Source organism: Astatotilapia calliptera, chromosome 3 (genome assembly GCF_964374335.1).
Source record: "Astatotilapia calliptera chromosome 3, fAstCal68.1, whole genome shotgun sequence".
Classification (NCBI taxonomy): Eukaryota; Metazoa; Chordata; class Actinopteri; order Cichliformes; family Cichlidae; genus Astatotilapia; species Astatotilapia calliptera.
Window position 1 is genome coordinate 55901593 of NC_137424.1, and position 15818 is coordinate 55917410.

Sequence of the window (15818 nt, forward strand, 5' to 3'; positions counted from 1 at the left end):
TGTGTTTGGGTCCTACACCCTACCTGCCACACAGCACTGACCATGACATTTTTTATTTTAATACATAGGATAAAGAGTGTGGACAGAGACATTCATTTATTCTGGCACCTGGACACCAAATGAGTAATGACCCTGTTTCCATACCCAGCTAAAGTGCTAACAGAATGAAGGATACATGTTTATATCTAAATTAAATTTATTATAACAAAATAAAATAATTGACTAATGCAAGATTTCTTAGGTAGAATTTACAGATGTCTTTTTGCAAAGAAGTATGATTGAAAATAAGTTTTTTTTTTGTTGTTTTTTTTTTTTTTACATAAAATTAACTAAGATGACAACTGAGCAAAAGTGGAAATAGCAAAGTAAAAACACTGACTGTATTCTTTTCTTATGAGATCAAAATCTGTCATGGTCAAAAGGCAGGCTGGACTCAGTAAAGCAGGTTTAGAGAGTTTATTTACAGGCTTTGCAAGTAGGGGATGATTCACTGCCTCTATTTAAAAAGAGCCTTAAGGGAAGTTGATCCATTAGTAAATCCAGATTCTCCTCACCGGCTTTCTTTCACACACAAACCCTCTTGCTGCAGAACATCCTGGCTACTGCATGGGGAGATGACAGATTAGCAACCTTTGGAGAAACCATGGGAAAACACACTTCCTGTCTTCTTCTAATGTTAAGCACCTGCCTTTAATATCATATACTGTACTTAAGGAACAAAAAATGATAAACACTTCATTTATACATTTATACAAAGGCAACCTATGGAAACATACTAGTTCATCCTTGATAGAGAAATCAGTTTCCCTGAAACATTTGTGCAAATGAACATTGTTTAGAGCAGTGGTTCTTAACCTGGGTTCGATCGAACCCTAGGGGTCGAGTCGGTCTCAGGGGTTCGGCAGAGCCTCCGCCATGACATGCATGGCTCATTTTGTGCACCAGTAAAAAGATCACATTTTATTTTTCACTAAAGAGGGGTTCAGTGAATGCGCATATAAAGCTGGTGGGGTTCGGTACCTCCAAAAAGGTTAAGAACAACTGGTTTAGAGGATGAATGAAACGAGTTTTTCAGGTGACACAGCAGTCCCACGCTGATAAATGAATTTCATTATGAAAATGCCAAATATCATTGTGTAAAATGTCTAACGAGTTCAAGACCACTATATAAATGACAATTATGTGACAACTGTAAGTCGATGAAGCAACATGTGTCTCTTTGCTCCTCTGTAATCTGTGTTCACTGATAAACAACAGCAAACAATGTAAAACCGATTAATAAATTAGTAACAAAACAGTGTAGAAGGTAAGTAGAGGCTTTACACACCATCAGCAGGCCTTATGCTTCTAAATGTGTAACTTCACAGCCCTCTGAGCCATCGTTTGCCTGTTTTCAACAGAGAAAAGTCACAGACTCAATGTAACCTGATCCAAAACCTGATTATATATTATACCTGATTATATTATTATAGTATTATATATATATATATATATATATATATATATATATATATATATATAATACTATAATAATACTATAATAATACTATAATAATATAATATAATGTATATATATATATGTATATATATATATATATATATATATATATATATATATATATATATATATATATATATATATATATATATATATATTAGTTAACCTAAGTCAGTGATCATTTGATCAGTCTTTGCATGATAAATACAAGGGGACCTGAGTAGCTTCGCAGAACTTATCTTACCAGTCACACCTGTTTCAGCAGCTCTCCTCTAGATCTGTGCATGTGGAATATAGCTGGATTTAGTATAGGAGTCTACTACTCGAAAGAGTGGATGTTAGAGTTTTTCTAAATTGCTGAAAAAATAAACTCCAGTTTTTTAAGCCAAATTCTGTGTCTTTAACTTAGTTTTTGAATCAAGCACTCTTAGGGCCAAACCTTTTAACACTGTTCATGTACTTAGACACAATTTGCCAAACTCATACAAATCCTTATCACATTCTCAGTCACTAAACATGGTGTGTAGCATGGTTTGTTTGCATATCTGTAAGCCAAAATTATTTTAACACTTTTATAAATCTTTTAAAAATCAGATTGAAGAACTTGAATGATAATTGGTGCACTGGTCTGGTTGATTTTACCAAGCTATCATTTTAATAAAAATAAAACAATTTTCCTTGACAAGTAACATGAAAAAGTTATCTAATTGTGAGGGAGATCTCCTTGAATGAATTTTAAGTATCAGCAAGTTTTATTCAGTGTAATCAGTAAAGTGTAAGAAAATACTTCACACCAATAGTTGAGGAGGAACTGTTGTTTCATCTGCATCTGATGCGGTCTCTTCTCTTACTCTGTAGAGTAAGCAAAAGTAAAGTAAACCAAAAAAATAAACATAAAACAATGACAAAAATCAGAAAAAAGGGTTTTAAAAATGTAGTTTGTTTTTTAAAATGACAGGAAACAATAACTTACCCTTTGCTAATGAAGAATTTAGGGTCAACTATTTCACCTATTCCGACAATCAAACCAGCAAGTATTATAACTGCAATCTGTCCACCTGCCAAAGCAGTTTTAACTGTCTTCCAGTAGTTTTCCTTTGAATTTTTGGCTCCTGCAAAATGACCAAAACTCAAACTGAACTTTACATTTTTCTTTATGTTTTTTTTAAACTACTAACAAATATAAAACAGTTTCTGAGCACAAACTCTCTCTTGCTATAGTGTAACAGGCTATACAACACAACTTTCAGTCATAAACTGTGAAAGGCCGGAGAAGGAAGACTAAACAAAACCTTAAGAAAAGAGACCACAACACTCTAACGTGGGAACTAATTTTGAGCCAGGAACAAAAAGGAAGAACAACAGTAAATCAACTTTGTAAGCGAATTGTTTGCAGAGAAAATGTTTTGTAACATTCTCTAACACAAAAAGAAAATGATCATCAGAAAAATAATGGCCTTCTCTGGATCTGAACTCCATGAAATTTTGTCAGACTCACAGTGATAATAATACCTTAAAAAAATCTGGATTCTATAACTGACCAGTGACGTTGAGTTGACATCTTCCAACACTGAAGCCATAATCAGTGTTGACCTCACACAGGTACAGACCCGAGTCATCAGTCCTGAGTCTGCACAGCTGAAGTCTGATTCGTCCTTCTCTGAGGGCGTCTTTGTCGCTCTGGACTCGTCCTGAAAACTTTTCATTCTGAGACTCTGACACCTCAACACCTTCATGAACATGATACAGGACTGAGACTTCATCACTGATAAAGAGTTCACAAAAGATGTTGAGCATGTTGGTGGATCTGTCAGGTTTGGTGGTGAACGTCCACTCCAGTGTGATGTTGTGGTTCTCCTCTGCCTGATAGCAGGTCTGTGTCACATTGACTACAAATGATCCTGTTGAGGAGACAGAGAGGGAAAGAGAGGAGCAGACACACTGAGAACTGGAACAAATCTGTTGTTGAGCTTTATTTGGAGTTCATAAAGTGAAGCTGTAAACTAACCAGAGACACATGAGGTGAGGATGATGAGCAGCAGGATCCTGCAGATCATCTTCTCCATGTGAGAGGAGACAGAGGTGAAGAGTCATCAACACATCAGGTCAAAGGTCAGTCAATACAGCTAGAAGAAGGAAAATCTACAGTCTGACTTCATTCGCTCATCACAGCATCTACGCACAGACATAATGAGGAACTGCAAAAATATCAATGGAGGCTTGAAGTCTTTTAGAAACATGTTGTAGTTACAGAGTTTGTCCACCAGAGGGAAACAGTGATGTTTTTGTATGTGTTTGAAGGCTTTTCTTTTCAAACAGAAACACACACACAAACACATCCAAATCCACATGCCTACACACACATAAAAAGACACATTCCCAGCTATAGACATATAGTCAGAGTCAGCATATGTATCTGGCTTCTGTACATAGCGAGAGGAAGAGGAAGAAGTATACATTTATGTACAGTTAACTAGGTGGGATACATGTAACCCGTGACATTGGAGTTTATATATTTCTTTAAAAGTAAAATGATAAGAAGATTTATGGTCTGTTTCCTGAGTTTTTTATTTATGGTTCTTTGTTCCTTTCTATTTATGTTGGCTCCCTTCGTGTCCAGTCTGTCTGAATTTTGTCTCTGTGGCTGTCTGATTGAAGTTAATATGTTTGTACTACTTGCTCTATGTGTTGTCTCTCTTCCTGTCAATATGTTCATCTGTTTCATCGTTTTCTCTTCCCACTCTGTCTTGGGCCCATGTCTGTTTAGCCTATTACTTACTCTCTGTGTTAATAGCTTACTGTTTTATTTTGATAGCCCTTTGTCTCATGGAATATGGTTGGTTTGCCTTCCCCTGTCTCATCATGTTTAATTGATTCATGCTCTGTTTCCCAGCTGTCTCCACTCCCCTAAATCTCCCTCCTGTGTAAATATTGTGCCAGTGTTGCTTTGTCTTTTTTCTTTCCATCTCATGTCCCCAGTGTTATAAAGCTTCGTGTGCCTTTTACAGTTTTGTTTGTGGTTCTTTTTATATTTCATGCTTAAAATTATCTCCAAGAACATAAAACTGTCTCCAAGTGTCTTCATTTGGGTCCTCCACATCAGGACTTGGTCAGATCATCCCATAAACTATGACACCCCTTTGTTTCTTACAAATCATTAAACAGAGCAATGAATAAAACAGTCTTTGAAGAATAACCGGACATTAACTTGTATTTAGTTAGATTTTTAGTTCTGGGCATTGAGTGTTTACAGAGTTTATGGTGACCAACTCAACAGAGTGCTGCTCCCCAGTCAGTTCCTTCATGCTAATGTGTTGGTGTTTTGTATTGTAAACAAAGTCTTCAGACGGTACAGTTGTTATAATAACCTTGTGATTTGTTAATGGAGTAAAAAAAAAATTTTTTCATGCCACTTTTCTGCTGCAGAAGTTTCATTTCAGGGATGCAGAGACTGACAAAGGGAAACACAAGTTTTCTCCATTGGTGACAGCAAAATATAAAGTGTAACTCATAAAATGTGCCTCTGAGTTCTCACATTACAGTGAAATCAGAAATGACATAATCACTTGTTCAGCTTTGTATAAAATAACAGTAAAAAGACAAGAGAAAAGGAGTAGGACTATCTCTCTGAAATCAAACAAAGCCAACAGTCTGGATTGAACATTAACATTATCTGGTACAATTATTAAATAAAAATATCACAGCTAATGATAATTCAGCCATATATTTTATTTTGAAAAACACTCAGACCATTTACCGTTTACTTAAAAATGCAAAGCAACACATGCATGCAGTAAGCCAACAGTTAAAATACTTACTGCTGTTATTTCTTCTTTTAACTGGCAGACATCAGGCTAGAAACGGAGGGGTTTTCATTTTGATTCAAAACTCGTAGAAACCCAGTCACCTTCTCTGTGGCACGTCCCTCCTCTTAGTGATTCCAGGAAGTCCCAGTCACTGGCATGCCAGGGCTTTCTCGGTATTCAAGTGAGAAGATAGGTCATGTCCTCTGACAGGGCAGCTAGAAGTGTTTACCAAACAACTTTCAGACAGAGTCAAATACCATAGACTGTGTCTGAAATGTTAGAGCTGACTTTAACTCTGTGGATGGCCCATTTTTATAATGGAGAAAATATAAGAAAGATCAAATACATACTGCTATTGTCTCTTCTTACTTAGTTGGCAGATGACTGACTTTCTTCATCCAGCTGTTTCATGACAGCAACGATGACCAATAATATTTGCACAAACTCTCTGTCTGAGCGTTTGTGGTGGATGAATGAATGAATAGTTTCAAACTGTTTTCTGTTTGGTATTAGGGTTTCTGTTAAAAGTGGGGGTTAACTAACCTCTACCAGCATGGTTGTGAACCATGCTAGTACATCTTTGTAAACAGCACAAGGTGCATCAGCTCAGTGAGTAGTGACTAAGAGCACTCCAACTACTGTTCTCTCGCTGGGAAATCCTACAAAGAAAGTCATCATCTCCAATGTTCCACCCTTCATCATGAACACATTTTTGACATAGGAGTTATCAGACAGCTCCTGTTCTCCTTACATGATCCTCCTTGGTAGCAAGTCTCCTCACCTAAAACATGTCGTCTGCTTTAGAAGATGGGTTTTAATGATTTTCAAAGGGAATGGTGAGATCTTAAATGTGGTTTTTAAAATTTAGGAATAATAGTTTTGACACTGTTAATACAACATCTGAACACATGAAATTTGTTGGTTGGAGGATGGAGTGGAATCTCACTCCCTTGTGTCCCGTAAGACTGAGGGAGAGCAGGTTTTCTGGTGTCGACAGTATGGCCCAACTGCCATGCTCCCCTGCCTTGGCAGTAGTACCATTCCTGTTCAGGTTGTAGAAGGTAAGAGTCGTGAGAGCCAGGTCTCCAGAAACTCCATATGCAACTCCTGTTTCCAAATGTAATCCATACAATTTACCATAGTAATGGCTGTCAATCCCATTCGAAGTACCATCATCTCTTTCAAAGGATTCTATGTATCATGCTTCACAGTCAAACACAACACAAATCTTACCCTTCTGAGGGTGATACACATCAAAGTGTGGAGTAAATCCTGATCTCCCATCACTATGTGTGAGTTCTTCTAAAGGCACTTCTGCAAATGCTTTGGAAATGATCTCATTCATAAGGTCTGTGTACTGTTGTTGAAATAAAGGATCTTTCTTAACCCTGCTCTTTAGGTTTTGAGTACGTTGCTCAACAATCTTTTGATTCTTTCACATATTTTGCTGACTCCTGTTCAGTGGCAATGCAACCTGATAGTGACTTTTTACAATTGAATCTGTGACCACCTTCATAAAATGTTGGTTTTCTCTGGCCAAAGCAAGTTGTTCATCATGACTACGTTCAGGAACAGTATTTCCTGAACAGTATTTTTTCCCTTAATTTATGTTTCTTCACCCCTTTGTATGAATATGAAGCATTCATACAAATGAATGCTTCAAGTGTGTCAAATGACACACTTTGCATGAGAGACATTTTCTACAATCCTTGCTGATGTGCCCAATACACAGCAGTTACATCAATACCAAAACTGTCACTGTCATAGTGAGAGTACCAAAACAAAACCCACGTGCAGAGAACCCAAAGCAGAGGCTAAGGAAAGGTTTTAACAGCATTTTATTAATCAGGATAAGAATAACATTTACTATGGCACTCGACTTAAGGCTTGATAAACGGGGCATGTAGAGAGTAGGAAAAGCAGAGTGACAGGTCCAAGAAAGCAACAGGAGCACGCACTAGAAGAGAGGAGAGCGGTGTTAAAATGGTAGTCAGTGAGGTTTTCTGGAGAGAGTGGAGGCTATGAATTTCTTTGTCTTACTGTGCAGGTGGGAGATAGAACCGTTGAAGGAGAGGTGGTGTGGTTCAGGTGGGTTTGGTAGCATGTGTCGGCTGTCCTGAGCATTGAAGGTTCTGTGGTAATGTGAGGGCAGGAGGGCAGGCAGGTGAGGCAAGGAAATAATTCCAAAAAGCAGGCAGTTGAACCAGATTTCCAGGATGAGTCGTCAGCGCGGTGGAATATCTGGGAGCAAATAGGGTTGTTGATGAACTGGCGAGGAAGCAGTGTCAGCGAGGACCTTAAATCTCCAGCCAAATTGCCTTCATCAGCTCCAGGTGAGGGAGGCTGTAGGCCCTGCTCATGGGCAGATACCAGGGAAGCTCAGACATCCAGTGGAATTTTGCAGCTACACACCCAGACCATGACAAAAAAACTGCTTTGTTCTAGACCTCAAAGTAGCTAGTTTTACACTATTATTTGAGACTGAAGATGGATGGATACTTCCAAATATATGATCTGCTAGAATCTTTTCTTGTCTCTCTACAAATTGAACATTGTCACTGATTCTGAATGTTTGATTGAATCTCTCTATTTCACTGGTTGTAGTCCTCCACTGGTCCCTTATAGCAACTTATTAATTATCCATCCATCCATCCATCCATCCATCCATCTTCATCCGCTTTATCCGAGGCCGGGTCGCGGGGGCAGCAGCCTAAGCAAAGACTTATTAATTATTGTAACATATTAGCTGGTGTATCCAAATCATATAAGTACTGCACTTCATTCATAGTGTTACAGCGTCCTCTAAGAAATAAACCGTAATCCTGAAGTGGCAATCTCTGATTTAACTGGGGCCCATGACAATGCCTTTTCCTTGTAGGCAGCTGCAATAATTTCCAAAGTGTTCCTGCAGAAAAGCCTTAGCTTGAGCATAACCTTTCACTGTAGGGCTGGGTGTTGTCACTGATTTCTAGAATCGATTCGATTCTGATTCACAATTCGGTTCGATTTGAATTGAAGAAAGAAACAAAGAAGCAGACTTTCAGCTCAAAGTTTTCAGTACAGCAGTTCATGCAATGCTCAGGTGAAGACTGAAGGTTTGCTCTCAGTATAAGTAGAGGCAAGCTGATCAACAGATGATGAACAAGTAGAGCAGAGCAATTCCTAGACTGCTCAGCTGACATGAGCTCTTGATAAATGAAATGTCTTCCCTTAAAGTCGAAGGTCACCACCTTCTGCACTTTGCCAGCTTTAACTGTTGCACATGAAGCTTTAGAGTGTTTATTGTGAAGCTCAAACTTTCCAGCAGTAAAATTATTATCTGATGCATATAGATGTATTATCTATGTATAACCTTTAACAATTCTCATCTTTGATTATCACCATTAATTCAACATTAATTAATGCTTACAACATAAAACAAAACAAAGGTGTTTTTGCAAACTAGTCTGTGCAGTCAAAGCAGTTGTAGGAAACCTTACAACTGCTAGTGAGTGTTGACAAACCTGGGAGTCAACACTCACTAACATGGCAGCTCAAGTGTTTCTGTAATCTTAGAACCCGCAACCCAAATATGTTTACCAAAAGGGGAAGTTGTCTCCGTCCTGGTTTCCGTCTTTGATAAAGAGAAAAGAAGCAGCATGAACAGAAATGACTGTGCAGACTTTCATTAGTTTCAATAGAAAGTGAGAAACTTTGGATTTGACCAGTGCTGTCAGTGACGTTTCCGGGTGTAAACCTGAAAGTTTTGGTGGGTAAGTAGTTTATCTGGCACTCTGTAGAAGCTGGACCACTTGTTATACAGTGAGCCATCAGTGAGTGTGTGAGGAGCTGTATTTAATGGGCTTTACTTTTTTGTTAGAGACATTACACTTTTCTTTATGTTACTTCTGCAAATGCTCAGTCTGTTTTGTTGCAGCCTCGCTGAAGAAGACAGTGTGAGTTCATAGTATGAGCTTCGATAAATTTGTCCATCCCCGACCTCAGTCAGATGCATCATGATGCTGATCAAAAGCCGGAATGATTCAATATACTACTGATTATTTTTCACTTACTGTATGAGAATGTTTGTGAGAGATAGACCAACACGTCCTCACTCCCAACTCGTCAAATGTGTGACACATGGTCAGGCTCCCTCTGCTTCACCTATCGACACGCAGGGTACCCCCCTCGCGTCGAGGTAGTGGGTCCTCTCAGTGAATACTATAGAGCTCCCTAAATGTTGTTTATTCACGACAAGAGATTTCCGCGGAAGAGCCTGTTGTCCGTATATTTATATATTTCCAAAAATCACATTGTAGTGACGTATACTGAACACAATATATTATATAATATAAGCAACTACCTGAGAAACAGCAGATACAGCAGATAAATTAATTATAGGCTATTACTTTTGTATTGTTTATTGCATTTATGGAGGGAGTGATGTATGGCACAGCTAGACTGGGTGACTTTATTCACCCGCTTCGGCTGTTATCAGTCCAATGGGCGTTATTAGCACAAATCAGTCCCATAGATATGGGCCATCTCCTGCTAGATTGTTCAGAAGGTTGTTCTCATCCATCCAGATGGAGGATCACTAACAGGAGCGTGGAAGACTCCAGAATCCACTCTGGCTGGAATCCTGTGAATATGCAGTGTGTACAGGTGAGACCGTTTAAACGGACAGCATTTATAGAATGACTATTAAAAGTCAGCGAGTGTCAGTAATGTTAACTTGGTTATCTTAGTAATACACCGAGTGCTAATATAACAGCTTTAAGATGCATTTGTAGATATTATTACGTGTTTTACTGTCTTTATGGTGCTAGCTTAAAGCTACAGTTTAAACGTTAGCTTATATTAGCAAAGCTGTTACTGTTTAAACGATGTTAGCACAAAAATATTAGCTTCTGTCATGACTGATGAAGTTACTAGTTAATAAAGTTTTCAGTAAAGTGATTAATCGCAGCCACAGACTGACAGCAAATAACTCGATTAGCTTCAGTGCATCTGTAATAAATATGTGCAAGTTTCAGTGCTTCGTTTAAACTGTATGATACTTATACTGACCCAGGGTCAGTGTAAAATACAATCCCAGCTGTGTGAACAAAGCCTGGCTCCTTTAATCCTGCATGACAAACCTCAGGATGCAGGTTATTATTACTCTTTCCTGCTGGCACACCTGTCACACCTGAGAGTCAGCTAGAAACTTACAGTTATGTGGACATCATGCAAAGACTGCCAGACTCTGTAATACTGCAAATGATCAGTGACTCAGGTTAACACTAAACTTTAAACGGCACCTCTGTGTCTCTGTGTGCTGAACATCTAGGATTGAGTCAGGCTGCATTGATTGTGGGACTTTTCTGTGTTAAAAGCAGGTTGAAGACGGCTCAGAAACATTTGAAGATTAAAATTTAGCATTATGGCTGCTGGTGGTTTGTAAAGCCTCTACTCAGCTGTATTTTTGTTACTAATTTATGTTTGTTGTTGTTTAACACAGATTTCAGAAGAGCAAAGATGGGCACTGTTGCTTAATCCTTAATAGTTTAACTGGATTGGAAATCAAAAAATTCCAGATTCTTCTACCACAGAAGTTTCATTTGTTGGTGTGGATCTGCTGAGTCACCTGAAGAACTCGTTTCATTCATTCTCCACATGATGTTCATTTACAGAAATGTTTCACAGGAACTGATTCCTCCCAAAGGGTGAACTAGTGTGTTTCCATAGATTACCTCTGTATGAATGTACTTCTTAAATGAAGGCAAGTGTTTGTCCCTTTTTGTTCCTCAGGTACAGTACGTAATAAATCTGTTGAGTCAAATTATTGGTGATGTGATTCCACTTCATCCTAAAATATGTATTTTAAATATATACCTGGATAATTTTGTACCTGCTGCAAACAATAGAGCTCTGTTAACGATTGGATTTTTGGAAGCCAAGCGCTGTATTGCTATCTGTTGGAAAAATCAAAAAACATGTGGACTATCTTAATATTATTATTATTATTACTATTACTTTGTTTTTATTTTTTCTATTTTCACGGTGCACCATGTAAAACCGGTTAAAACCAATAAATAAATGTTAATAAAAAAAGAATTTAAAAAAATGCTGAGTTATGCACTTTTAATGAATTGGTCGTACCCATTTTAAAACTAAATTTAAAACCAACATTTATTTTTTCTTTGTACATTTCTAACAGTTAAAGCTCTCTAAGTGCAGCCTGCAGGCTGATGGTGGCCCTCGACTGTAACCAGAGACACTTCATTGATCAACAGTTCAAGTTAAACTGTGACTCAGACTCAGAGTAGAACAGCATTTCTATTAAAACTCTTCTGTTGCAGCAGTTAGAGCAGACTCGCCCTTCCTCACAGTGACAAACACAGCTCCTGTCACACCTCACTGATGGCTGACTACAAAACTACAAACCAACACAAAAATGAAAATCAGCAACATAAACCAGCATCACGTGAACACACACATTTAAAAAAAACACTTAAAGTTACTTAGGTTGTGTGAGTTTTTCTTTTCTTCCTCTGAAACCTTTAATCCCACACGGACTCCTTCAACAACATCCTTTCTCAGCACGACCCATTTTATTAGTGAAACTGTCTCCTCTCTCACACAAGGAGAAACTTGTTTGACTTGTTCTGCTTGTTGGCCTGAACAGTTATTCTGACAAAGAGAAGCACCAACGTTTCCAGTGGAATTGACACAGTGAAATGAAAGGCTAAGTGTGCTGTTGCAAAAGGTGGGCTTCACAACACCCACTGCCAAATTCAAACATATACAAAGGTCTCAAAGTGAATTAAATACTATCCCTGGCTTTCGTTTTTGAAATAAAAGTGTGATTTATGAACTTGGTGCAACGTTGCATTTTTTAAAATGAGCTGTAAGCCAATACCTATCAAAAGCTATTAGGCCTACACATTTTTTAATTTATTTTTAACTACCACGTTATAATAAAGAACACAACCAGAACAGCACCAGATTAATGAGCTTCATATCCCTGAAAATTCTTACAAGTGTCCCTGTGTGGGCCTCATCCCTGTGCCATTCCCCAACTTGGATTAAAAACATTTTGAACCATGATGACTCACACACATGTCCCTGATGAATGACCTCTCAGACCAGCACGTTCTCACTCCTGAGGCGTAATATTTTTCTACACTTTGAACATCAGTGCCCAAAGTGGGGAAACGTAGCACCTAAACTTTTGAGTGCCAGTAAGTCACATTTGGAGTATTTAACTAGCACACACATGACACCAACGCTTTGGCCTGTTATGAACTACCCCTGAGCTGTTTAATATTACCACTATGCAGTAAATCCACAGTCCTGCCTTTGCTACAAAGTGTACTTGACTCTGCTGTATGCTGTGTAAATGTGACTTTTAGGCCGGGTGAAATCTGTGAGGCAGAATGAATATTTTATTTTAACACTGGTTGTGGCCATTCACATTATATGCTTAACAGTAGCCGCTATTTTATTGTATTTATTTATTTATTCATATTTATTTTTGGTTGATTGAGGCTGTTCGTGCTACTGGTGTGTTTGTGCAGTATAGGGTTAACCACAGATGACGTATTTGATTTCCCGTTTCAAGTCTATTAATGAGTTATGTTTTTACTACGAATCTGAAGGCCTAAAGTAGAGGTGACTGGGTGCCCTGGTGGTGGGATATTCCGTGGTTCGTGATTATTTATGCATTCCGCCCACTGGTAATCCAGGCTCTGAATCAGGTAACAGTAGCTACCCCTCCCCCTGCGACCCACACACAATTATTATTATTATTATTATTATTATTATTATTATTATTATTATTATTATTAACAACAATAATAATAATACAGCCCACGTATTTGAAAAACGCATAAAGAAAGCAATTGATTCTCCACGTAATTCTGATCTTACTGCAGCAATTTAGAACAACTGACTTTTATTTCTGTTATTTCGCTTTTCTCTCCGCTGCTCTAAATTATCGGGCTGCTCTGTCTGCAGCTCCAATATGTTCGCTCATCTGTTCCGGGTATTTAACCGAAAGTGTGCGAAATGGATGAGGAGAACAAGGTGATTTAAATAATGTGTTGGTCCGTTAATCTGTAGCAGTGCATAACGGTGAGCTGATGTAGGGATGCTGTAAATGTAGCACCTTAAACGTATTTAAATAAATATTTGAAAAATTCTGTTCCAGATTGTTCAGTTAATACAGTTTAAATAGATAAAGTTTATAAAGCTGTGAAGATCGTGTTTGATTTTGTGTGTTGGACATTTTTCACATATTGTCACAAATATAAACATTTTTAAGGAAACAACGATGAAATGTCTCATCGTTGTTTCCTTAAACGTACTGTTAACCATTCCTCGCCGTCAGTCCCCTGACCGTGGTCGGGAGACACGAGGGGAGATGCTTCCTCCAGGGCCGAAGTTTGTCCTCCTTCGGGGTTAACTCCCTTCACTTTTGTGGAGTAGTGAGGCAGACAGAAATCAGCCGAGGCACCGGAGAGTACTGAAGAGATGAGGCTTTAATAACAGTACTGCACACTTTGGAAACACACTGCATAGCCTGTAGCCCGTTAGAACGCTGCTCCCGGTCGCCCTCTACCCATGACACACTCTCTCACTCTCTTTTTCCTCTTTCGCTCCCCGCGTTTTCCTTCACGCGCATGCTCACACACACATTACATACACTCCTTACTGCACCCAGTCACACACAAGACAGCAATTCCTGCAACACTACCCCCACTCTGGATGGCAATTAAACAATAATTCCACTCCAGCATTGTAATGCATAAAACTGGTACACAATCCCCTTTACCACTTGGAGCCCACAGGAGATAAAAGTGTTAGCCATTACCGCATATAAGGTGAGGTATAGTATCAACGAGTGCACTTCAGTGACAAAGAGGTTGGCTCAAGTAAGGTGTACATACATGTGCAAAATAAAGCATTTCAAGTGCTGTTAAGTAGAAAAGAAATTACACAATTGTAACTATTACATGGCGACCGGGAATAACCAACTTATCCTAGCATCTAGGAAGGCACAAATACAAATGGATAAGTGCATGTAGATAACCCCGTAGGTCCTTCAGATACTTTTTAAAAAAAAATGTAAACACTGGAACAATGAAAAAAAAATATAACTCTTTTAAACCATTGTAGCTAACAGTATAGGAGGCTGAAACGATTTAAACTTGAACCGAATCTTCAGTCCTACTTGGAACTGTCCATGGTAGGTAAACCAAGTTAAGTGATCCACACTCCATACCGGTCTGGAGCTCTGCGCCGACGAGTTGGTCGCTGAAACTGCTGGCCCGGGTGGTCTGGCTCACCCACCACACCCCCACCATTCTCATGGTCTACATGGGGAGGGGACGATGGGACAACCACAACCAGAGCGGGATCAGCTGCAACTGAGACAGAAGGCTGAGAGGAGCTGGGGCCATTGCCAGTTGCAGTAGAGAACAGACTGTGCAGACCCAGATCACGGTCTGCTGGGTCATCTTCTAAAGCTGGTGGTGGGACCTCTGTAGGGGACCACTGATGAGCCTGATCAAGGACCCAGGTATTGTCCAGTGGCTCGCGGCAGCGATAATGCTTTAGCTGGTCATGGTGGACAACTTTCACTTTAGACCTTGGGTTCTTCTGGATCCAATAAACTAGGTCATCCAATTGTCCCAGGACAAAGAATGGTCCTTCATACGATGGGAGGAACTTTCTGACCTTGTTCTTGACGTGACGTGTTCCTTTGATGAGATACCACACAGGATCTCCAGTCTTATACTGTGTGTGGCAACAGTTCTTGTCATATTGCCTTTTTGCGCGCTTGACTGACTCACCCAGGGCTTCCCTGGCGATGAGGTGGGCCAGCTCCAGCCGCTCACGCATTTGCTGCACATACTTTGGAACTGAGGGTTGGTTGCCTGGATCAGGAGGTAGACCTGCGACAAGGTCCACTGGCTCACTCAGTTCTCGGCCAAACATCATGAAGTTCGGGGTGAAACCTGTAGCACTGTGTTTGGTCGCCCTGTAAGCCATAACAGCGTACGGGATCATCAGGTCCCAGTCCCAATGACAACGCTCTGCTGTGGAGGCCAGGATCTTCTGGAGAGTGGCATTGAAACGTTCAACCTGGCCATCTGACTGGGGTCGGAATGGCGTTGTATGAGTCTTATCTATGCCAAACAAACTGCACACCCCTTGGAACACATCAGATTCAAAATTGCGTCCCTGATCACTGTGTAGTGCTTGAGGTATCCCGTAGCGGCACACCCACTCAGACGCAACGACCTCGGCAACGGTTGCAGCCCGTTCATCTGGGATAGGAAAGGCTTCAGTCCACTTTGTAAAGTAGTCTTGTATCACAAGCACATATCGGTTTCTGCGCTCTGTCTCATTCAGTGGTCCCATAATGTCCAGCGCAACGCGCTCCATTGGGGCTCCTACCCGGACAGTTCCCATCGGAGCTTGCGGTGTCTTCTGGGGTCGGGCCCTGGATGCACAGCTGGTACAAGTACGGCACCAAAGAGCGACGT

At 39.7% G+C, this 15818-nt stretch overlaps 1 protein-coding gene and 1 long non-coding RNA gene across 5 annotated transcripts; both read right to left on the reverse strand.

Moving 5' to 3' along the window:
* Window positions 1-441: 441 nt before the first annotated feature.
* LOC113018209 (uncharacterized) lies at window positions 442-5478 on the reverse strand. Of its 4 annotated transcripts, XR_013906218.1 has the most exons (8): window positions 5317-5478; window positions 3507-3555; window positions 3040-3399; window positions 2472-2610; window positions 2293-2350; window positions 1743-1776; window positions 1328-1387; window positions 442-602 (listed from the first exon to the last, which is right to left on the reverse strand). XR_013906218.1 is itself a non-coding variant. In XM_080298603.1 (7 exons), the coding sequence occupies exons 2-6, from the start codon at window positions 3553-3555 to the stop codon at window positions 1340-1342; spliced, it is 654 nt and encodes a 217-aa protein (XP_080154729.1). In that variant the 5' UTR covers window positions 5317-5478; the 3' UTR covers window positions 442-602; window positions 1328-1339. The 4 variants fall into 4 exon arrangements, 3 of the variants coding, with proteins under 3 accessions (XP_080154729.1, XP_026017062.2, XP_080154730.1); XM_080298603.1 differs by lacking the exon at window positions 1743-1776; XM_026161277.2 differs by lacking the exon at window positions 1743-1776 and having other exon boundaries at window positions 3507-3558; window positions 5317-5452.
* Window positions 5479-7125: 1647 nt separating this feature from the next.
* LOC145425530 (uncharacterized) lies at window positions 7126-11887 on the reverse strand. The gene is made up of 3 exons (XR_013906247.1): window positions 11790-11887; window positions 7345-7656; window positions 7126-7261 (listed from the first exon to the last, which is right to left on the reverse strand). It is a non-coding gene; the product is annotated as an uncharacterized LOC145425530 (long non-coding RNA).
* Between the last annotated feature and the right edge of the window lie 3931 nt (window positions 11888-15818).

Excerpts from the sequence above, each read along its gene's own strand:
- LOC113018209 (XM_080298603.1), bottom strand. The coding sequence starts at position 3,555 with ATGATCTGCAGGATCCTGCTGCTCATCATCCTCACCTCATGTGTCTCT. Across the intron at positions 3,400-3,506 it reads CCTCACCTCATGTGTCTCTG|GATCATTTGTAGTCAATGTG; the intron begins GTTAGTTTACAG and ends TCTCCTCAACAG. Across the intron at positions 2,351-2,471 it reads AAATTCTTCATTAGCAAAGG|AGTAAGAGAAGAGACCGCAT; the intron begins GTAAGTTATTGT and ends CTTACTCTACAG.